The sequence below is a fragment of the Mytilus californianus genome, unplaced genomic scaffold, assembly GCF_021869535.1.
Source record: "Mytilus californianus isolate M0D057914Y unplaced genomic scaffold, xbMytCali1.0.p SCAF_2, whole genome shotgun sequence".
Classification (NCBI taxonomy): Eukaryota; Metazoa; Mollusca; class Bivalvia; order Mytilida; family Mytilidae; genus Mytilus; species Mytilus californianus.
The window spans coordinates 59,034,701-59,044,617 of NW_026262668.1; the positions used below are offsets into that span (position 1 = coordinate 59,034,701).

General features: G+C 32.1%; 1 protein-coding gene across 1 annotated transcript; it reads right to left on the minus strand.

The window, feature by feature from the left end:
* Positions 1–713: 713 nt before the first annotated feature.
* LOC127730134 (aquaporin-like) lies at positions 714–6,555 on the minus strand. Its single transcript, XM_052238276.1, has 3 exons — positions 5,695–6,555; positions 3,363–3,443; positions 714–2,609 (listed from the first exon to the last, which is right to left on the minus strand). The coding sequence occupies exons 1-3, from the start codon at positions 6,235–6,237 to the stop codon at positions 2,412–2,414; spliced, it is 822 nt and encodes a 273-aa protein (XP_052094236.1). The 5' UTR covers positions 6,238–6,555; the 3' UTR covers positions 714–2,411.
* Positions 6,556–9,917: the final 3,362 nt, after the last annotated feature.

The window sequence follows — 9,917 nt, forward strand, 5'->3', positions numbered from 1 at the left end:
CCTGTTGGCAGTAATACGTAAAAAAAAAATTGAGGTGACAATTGTTTGACTGCGCGGAGTGTATGGATTCGCTGCCACGTCTGGTTAGAATTCGATAGATAAATCAGGTAAATCGTGTTGAGAGAATGCTGTGCTTTCTGTAAGATAAACAACTATGCAGCAACTACTCTTTTAGGAGTCCGTAGGACTGTTGCAAGGATAAATTTCTTCACATATACAGCATTTCCCGTTTTTCCAGGAGCAGTCTAGATTTCCTGACCTTCACCCCAGTCTACTCATTTTGAGGTACCTACTTATTTGATGATTGACTTTATATTTAGTCCTGAACATATATCAAATATATGTCACATGACGTTCGGAAAACCAATCGTTGATGTTAAATTCACTTATGAAAATAAGAAGATGTGGTATGACTGCCAAAAAAAAAAAACAACTCATCACCAGAATGCTTGAATTGTAAGCGAACTTGTTTTCAACCCATTGGTTTCATATAGTCACATTTTACTTTGTCAGACCTATACAGCTATATTATTCATACCTCTTTGAATGGGAGGGCTTGTGTAACGAGTCTGCTTATGCTGCTATAATTAACAAAAAAACATGAGAAAGTAAGTGCACGTTGTTGAGGGCAATTGATTTATCGGGAGAAAATCTTACTACTAGAACTAGTACTACGATAGATAATTTTATGGAGTAGTATATAAAAAGACAAGTCTATTTGTACAATTTTATTTTAATGTATAAGTTATAAGAGTACAATTATGTTAAACATTTCCCGTATATAAATAGAATATCCACACTTTTTAATGAAAAAAATATAAGATGAGATAAATTGTCTAGTATCTAGAAATTGTCTCCTTGATAAAAATAAGAATATATTTAAACTTGATACAAAATACTATTTATTTTTGTAAATATGGAATGAAAACGAAGACATTTTGGGTATTTAGCTGTGAAATTTGTGTGTAAACTTTTAAGCTGAATGATGATTAAAAGTATATGTTCTTTATTTTCATAGGTGATATCCCGGCGGGAACCCGTGTTGTCACGTGATATATACATTGCATGACTTTCGTCATTTCGGTTACATTTTATTTCATAAAATCTTTAATTAAAGTTTTGAGACCATCTAAGTAAAAACAGGAACATATACTGTTCCCAGGTAAAAACAAGTTTACAAAATCATCATCCATTTCGGTCAGTTGGTTGAACTACCGACGTAGACCATTTTATTGGAAATTAAGAGATCTTGCGGATAGACTACGGTTAATGAAACCTTTAGTCATTGTTTAATGTATATCTAATGTAGCTCATTTCTTGAATATGTAAAAATAATAAAATAAACATGAGACATTTTTTTTTAAAACCTAGATATAACAAGTACGCAACTTTTGAAAATAAAAGCAAATGTACTGAAATATTCATCTATTCTGTAATCGAGCATACATAATATACTACAGCATATACAGAATAGAAAATCATAGTTTTACATGCAGCCAGTGAGATGGATAGCTTCCTTAAGCTTTTTGTAGCTAATTAAAACATGCCACGAAATTCACAAATACATTCGGAATGAATCTTGTAAAATTAAAATGTTTAGATCTCTGAAGCGAACTCTGTCTTACTAACTTTTAAAAAAAGTAGCGCGCCATTTTTTAACTACTTAGGGTAATTCTCAAAAAGTTTTTACAATTCAATTATGTATTATATACACAATATTACGTCCTATAAAAATGAAGAGAGTCAGTCCTTCAATTTTTATCCAATCACTTCACTTCTTTAAACATTAATATACATGTATTATGAAGATTATATCCGGATTTTAAAAATTCAGAACTTTACACGAGACGTTATGTTAGATATTTCCATGTACACATTATTTAGCTTTTCAAAATGAAAGCAACTAGTAATGAAATAGTTATTGATTCTGTAAAAAAGCATATATAATATACAGCATATACAAAATTTGAATAAAATCCTAATTTCACTTGCAAGCCAGGGAATTGGATAGCTTCTTATTTTCAGCTACATGTAAACATAATAGACATTTTTTAAGTCACACATAAATCCGTTTTTTTTTTTTCATAAGAAAGGTCAATTTCAAAAAGAATTTACACTCAATTCAAATATAAATATATATGGTTAAGCTAAAATATAAATATCCTGTGTGTATTAAATCACCGACCGTGCGAGACTCTCATGGGTAGTCGAGGTCGTTAAAAACCCACCTCGTCGTCGGCACACTGTTATTAGTCGTTTATTCCATTAATATAATGAAATTAGGAAATTAATGAACTAATTTTTAAGATAAAAAATTAGATAAATTATTTCCTCTGTAGATATTAGCCTCATAACATCCATGGGAAAATGATTAAACCATAGCAAATCGTATACTAAAGAATGGGATTGAACTAGAACATTTCATGATTATTTTCGTCAGGGCCAGTCTTTTTATAGGTTGCTAGTTTGTCGTCTAAGGTCTCTTCTTCACCAGCGTTACATCTTCTGATGTCTGCCTTTATCCAACGTTTACATGCTGTTGTAGAGAAGATTTTGCCATAAAGTAGTGCTCCCAAAACTGCCCCAGACATATCTCCGACCCAATAAATCTGTAAGCAGAAGAACACAGGTAAGTTAACAACAATAACAGCAATAGCACAAATTATATTAACTTGAATGTATTTTAGTGACTGTGTAATAGACGATAGTAGGTTTTGCTGGAAACCAAAAGTCAAAATATAAAACTCAAATACATAAACGGCATTCACAGAATAGTCTTTATCGAACAAGGTCATCTTAAAACACACAAACGATCTTGTTATGATTGAAAATAGGGAGATCGATTGTATTTGGTCCTTTTGTTTGGATTGAATTGAAATGATAACAAAATAATAAGTATGAAAAATGCGCTTTTCTCTATGTGACCCACCATGACATTTCCAGACTTATGAAGGTATAACGTCATTGTGAGAAAAACGACGTTAACTATGAACGTTACGTCAAATTATATATGGAGACATACTATCAACAATAAATTATTCATACCTAACGATTGACTGGGTATAGAAATTTGCTCATTCCTCTCCCATCCGGCAGTAAAACCAATGCTAAAGAGGGGTGTCCTTTTGAATGTCCGGGATATATTAATATGCGACCATGCTTATATATGTCTAGTCTGAATGGGGATGTTAAATTCTATGGCTCATGTCATTCAGTACACCCAGCAATATTTGTAAATGTCCGAAGAGAGTTGAAGATATTTCTCAATGTTAAGAATATGTACTATAAAATGTTAAGGCCACCGTGACCCTGTTTACTGTAGGTAAACTTTTGTGATTTATACTGAGGATATAATTACATACCCATGATTTGTCATATATACCAGCTACAATCGAAGGACCAAAAGTTCTTGCTGGATTCATGCATCCACCCGATAGGTTGAACTAAAAGAAAAAAGTAAGATAGTATCAGATTATTATAGTTTTGCATATACATTTGTCATTGAATGTACATGTATGATGCACGTCTTGAACAAAATACATGTATACATAATTATAATAACAAATTTACATATAAAAGGAGACACATTTGAGTTTTATATAACTTACAAAAAGACATACATCATTGTAAAGTATATAAAGTGACATTAAATCTTTATGTTGATACTTGATATCTTATACCTACATGTACCCACGATCACATTATTTTGGTTTTATAGCATATTTAAAAAAATATAAAAGATTTAAATGTATGGTAAACTGGGTACAGGTTAAAAAAGACAATCGATTTACTGCTCATATGAAGGAGGTATTGGGGAATTCGTCAACGAAAAAACAGCGTAGAGACGCAAATAAAACAAAAAAAATGGTTGATTGGCTTATGAGACAGCAATATACAATGCAAATAAATGAAATATTAATTGATTCATTCATTTATAGGTTAACAACCAGACGTGGCAAATATTCCGTGCATAGTCAGGACATTTAGTAATGCATTCAAAAGATTGGTTCGGCATAGGTGTGCGATCGAGATGACGAAGGACCGGAAATATAGGCTGGCAAAAGTTGGTATGTTGGATTTTGGTAGAAGTTTTCACTTTCCCTTTCCACCTAAAGTTATTGTAATGATTCTTTTACTTGTAAAGAACGAGATACTCTCCATTGTCGAGATACCCGATTAAACGTCCCCGATTGGACTTGAAGTGGTTATGTATTTATGCATCTTGAACAACTAAATGGACATCCGGTCCATCTTTAGCACTGGTTCTACTGGGGGAGGAGGGAAGTCCTGGTGATCACATATCTATATTTCAGTTAACCCTTGAGCCAGTTTACAAAATACACCAAGAATCAAAGACATCTAGAGGTCAACATTTAGTATTCAACAAGACAGATGGCATATATACATGTACAATATACCTAGCTATAAACCACTCCCATTCATTAAAGCTTATCTTGATGGCAATTTTCACAAGATATTGTTTTGCTAAAAAGAAAAAGACAATCTCATTAAAATATAGAACTCGGATTTCTTTATACTACGTAGTATAACGAAATCCGAGTTCTATATTTTAATTAGATTGAGAAAAAGAAAAAGTAAAATTCTGCAACGTTGTCTGTAATTATAAAGTTTTTAACCTTGGAACTTTCAGTGGTAAGTAAATTTAAAAATGTCACAGGTATAACGTGACTGCAATTGTATTATGTTAATTACAGTTTTTACTTCGTTTTCAAACATTACATTTTTCATAGCCAATATGGAACAGATACGTTGTTTGTAATTTCGTATTGTGTACAGTCAGAACATGCCTAATAACAAAAAAGTCATGTTAGAATGGACACTAGAAATCCATGTCCGATTTTTTTCTCTCTCAAAATTGTTAAAATTACAAAATTATAAACCGGTATTTTTTTAGTAGAAATACTGGTCAGCGGCTCTTTTCACAAAAAATCTTAAGAGTAAAAATACTCTAAAGTCATACACTTTTCAGTATAACTTACGATCAATTTTAATCGTAATATTTTTTTGAAAAAAGTCGCAGATGTCCACTAGTCCCTATCCACATTGTTTTTTTAATGTTTCCTGAAACGGACTTTATTGGTCAGGTTCTTGTCTCTTTTACACATTCTCTGTTTCCATTCTCAATTTCATTTATTGCATTTTAGGGTTCAAAAGGGCTGATAATCACATGAAATTGGTTTATTTTCATCGTATAATTGGACAATTGCCTACCAGATCAATCGAGTTTGACCATTTCGAAAATGTCTTCGAATAGAATTAACGACAGTCCTTTGTTGACAAGTTTAATTCATTACGGGGACTTTGTAATCGCCAAATTATTGGCATTTCTAAATTGGAATCGGGTTTCGAAAACGTTTCAATTTTATGGAACCAAATGTCTGCATTCTAAAAAAAAATAGTTTTATTTGGAAAGTGCCCCTGTCATGATTACCAACAACGTGTGCAGATAAGTATGCGAAACTCTAGTACAAACTTTCATGGATACGTTTGAAAATTATTTTTTTAATAGAAGACCAAAAGAACCATTAGATCTGTGAAAACTGTCAGCTCTTATGAACCTCAAGTTATTTTGGCCGATTTAAACATAAACATAAAATGTGTTTAGGATTTTGTCCCAAGTTTGAAAAAAAAAAATTATAATAAAACGAAATTCAATGAAATAATTATACATACAGTGGCAATTATATTGATGACAACAATAAGTCCGATTTGGAATGGTGCAAATCCATTGATGTCTATCCTCTTTGGATCAATCATGGCAAATGTTCCGAAAAGCAAAAAGAATGTAATAATCATTTCACAAACTATTGCCTGTGCGTCGTTAACTCCTGGAGCGGGAAATATTATTCCTAAGTCATTGGTTGTCTTATTTGCAGGTACTATGGCTTTAAGTAAAGCCGCACCGGCCGCAGACCCGAGAGTCTGTATGATGGAATAAAATATAAAACGGATAACTGTTATTTGTCCAAGGACCAGAAATCCAATACTGATAGCTGGATTAACATGACCACCACTGACAGTTGATAATGTTCTGATTGCACAACCAATGAAGAAACCAGCTTCTATTGAAGCAGCAACGGGATCACCGGGACTGGTTATACCAGTTCCTACTGCCATAAACGTAAGCAATAACGTTCCAATAAATTCTCCAGCACAACTCCTGTATAGATCTACGGAAAAAAAATCCTTAATCTCTTTAGAGAAAAAACCAGGCATTCTCAATTGGCTGTTTTCGGGGATACTATTTGATATGTATTATTTGTCTAAAGTAGGTTCCAACTAAATTTAGGAACATATGCGTTTTACTTTTAATATAAGATTTGTCCAATTAAATATTTAAATACGAACTGAATTTGTTTGATGCAGTTGAAACTTTTCTTGTAACCGATCACGTGTTAATCTATTGAAATTGTCTCAGCTTGAAGAAATGTCACGGTTATGGTTTGTAGTTTATAATATATATTGAACTCATACTATACTGTTGAAATATAATACATTTTACTTACACAATATATTCGAAACACTCTGGTGAATTTCCCATAAGGATCGACCTAAAACATTACATAACTGTTAAACAATGTTTAAGTGTATAACACAGCATCTCAGGTCTTGCTCTGATAATGATCCCGAACTTTATAACGAAATGTAATTAGGATATGTTTAGGAATTCAACACTTTGGGATAGAAGAATAACCAATGCTTTAAAATAATTTTGTGCAATATGTACAGAAGGAATACAGATATGCCGAAGTGAAACAAATATGAATTTGTCAAGCATTTTTTTTTGTTAAAATTTTTGTGATTTTAAGTGCTACCTAGATTAAAATGTTAAGACTATTGTTTTGAAAAGCTAAAAATCTACAGCAATTGGACACTGACACGTCCTTAATAAATGTTTCTCATATTTTATCACACCCAGGACCTACAACTCATACTGATTTATGTAAACTGGGTACTTTGAGACCTCAAAAAATTTGCTTGAGTAACGTTTGTTAGATGGTTTGAAATACCACGCTTACAGCTGCTACTTTGCCCCGAAATTTCTAGTGACTCCCCTTATCTTTATTTCTAATTTTTTTTACAGTGGTTCAAAACTCTTAGATCTGTTTTAACACAAAGAGCAATAAGCGAATTCTTCCAAACATGGAAATAAAGTTCTTGTCAATAGCCGGTGAATTAGAAATAATTAGCAGTATCCGATTGTACTACATTATTTCCTTAAATTTATATAACGCTTTTTTGGAAGAACAAATGCTGAAAATAACTGTAATTACTGAAATACATATCTTATTCTGAAGTAACTGTTAATGATAACACAGTTATTCGCTATTCACGGAAATAAATAGTTGACTCAATATACAATTTAAGCCATTAAGTCATTAATTGTGTCCTTTTTTTTGCGATTATATTAAATATAGGAAAAATTTGACTAAAAGAGGAAAATGTAGGAAATTCCCCCTAAAAAATGGAAAAATATAAGAGACTCTAGAGGTTTGGTCTTTGTCAAGTAAATGCATACATTTTAAATAGTTACAAAGAGAACAAACCTTGCGAACCTTATTAAATAGTTACAAGGAGATCCAAAACCTACATAAGGAACATTTTCTAAACAGGCAAAAAAGAAAAAGAAAAAAGACATGCCTACAAATATAGAAAATGACAAGCTAAGGCTTATAGAATACCTAATGTAAGCATTCGTCATTGGTCCTATTCAATCGAGCGAGGCAATATACGATGGATTGACCAGAATTAGTTGGGACTAGCCACTGGAAACAGTGAATAGTCTCAAAATTCAGACAAAACACTTTTGCATTTAAAACTCCGAGTTTGCATGTAATGTCAGTCTGTAGTAAACGACGAATATTTGATTTCCTTACTAGTATGATTGCATGGTCACTTAATATTTCAAAAATTGTTCTACAATATTCGTAAAATGTATTAAACATGTATACCCGTTTGATCATAATATATACATGTACATATTTGTTTTTCGTTCATTATTTTGTACATAAATAAGGCCGTTCGTTTTCTCGTTTGAATTGTTTTACATTTGTCATTTCTGGGCCTTTTATAGCTGACTATGCGGAGTGGGCTTTGCTCATTTTTTAAGGCCGTACGGTGACCTATAGTTGTTAATTTCTTTGTCATTTGGTCTCTGGTGGAGAGTTGTCTCATTGGCAATCATACCACATCTTCTTATTTTTTTTTGTATATATAGTCTGACTGTATTCAGGAGTGAAAGAAATTAAAACTTTAAAAAGAAAGCATGCGTAAATGATATGATTGATAAAACTGTTAATATAACTCACTGAATTCAAGCTTTATAAATTAATTTTTTTACTTCGTATTAATATGTTGTTTTTAAAACGTAAAAGTGCCAAATTCCATGACGGAATATCTTAATATCCCTTTTACTAAATAATAATGAATAATAAAGTTTAAAATTACAGTTGATATATGAGTTTGTTAAACAACAAAAATACTATGATAGACATCAATGTAAGACTAGTAAAACTTATGAATAGCTGATGTATATCTATCCTATATATAAGTTTCAAGTATAGAATTTCAGAAAATAAATTAGAATTGCACATGATTTAGGATGTACGAACCTGCAAGATTCATATAATACTAGTCAAATTTAGGCAGTTTAAGAGTTTACCGATGTTCAAATCTCATTAATCGATTCAAAAGATACAAGGCAACAAACACAAACTGAGGGAATCTTATGAACACCAAAAAGGGCGGGACCAGGTGTGTCGACATGGTAAGCATATCTGCTATGTCTGCATTACCGGCCATGCAAATCAACACTCCGTCAACATGTCCTAATTGGGAATAGGAAAAAATCGGTAAAATTACAGAAAGGACGACTATCCTAGTATCTAAAGATAGAAGACCGCGAATAGATGTCGCTAGTGAGTGGGGATACAGTCACACTGTATCGGTCAACTAATTCACGATAGTGACCGTAAAACGTATGCAGATTCGACTTCAGTCCTTCTTCTTAACAACTTTTTTGTAGCATTATTTGTGTAAGGAGCACATTCCTGTTAGTAAAGTTCGTATACGAACGTAACATATTAAAGTATATATGTAAACGTCATACGATGGCCAGAATGTAAAGTAACACTCAATGCTAAAGAAAATAATACAATTAGAAATTATAACAAAAGAAGATGACATGATAAAATTGTCAATGAAATACCCATAAAAAAAAGTCCAAAGATGTAAAGAACTTCATATAACCGTACAGCCTTCAATGAGTAATTGCTTCGCATCACGGTGCGGAGCTATTAGTTTCAGTCGGTATACACGCCATCTTGAAATAATTACTTATCACATATAGATTCTGATTGGTTGCTTTATGATGCAGCTGAGATACAGCAAAAGCTATTGGCTTAAATGAGATAAAGAATTACAGACTTTTCTCGTCTCAGGATAAGACATCAAATGCCGGAAAATTAACTATGTGTATTTCAGTTCTGATCAACTGTCATTAATTCATGTTCGTTTTATTATGCATATATTGCACACTGAAATTCAATATTGAAATATCAATTGTAATACGTGTTTATTTGGTTTGTTAATCTGCAATATGCACGATTTGTTTTGCTAAACAAATGTTTCTTTACAATGTTTACAAAAATGCATCATCTGTATTTTATAACTTCTGCCAATCTAGGCACACCTCCAGAGTCGTGTCTATTTGTAAATGTTTTAATTTTCAACAAGTTAAGTGAACAAAATTTTAAAAGCATGGGTGTAAAACGCACACTCTTTAAGTAGAACCGCATAATTTTCACTGAAACTAAATATGTATTGCTATTTACAATTATATGTTATTGCTTCGCATTGCAAGCTTTCATGTTACTCTTAATCAACACACCTAAACA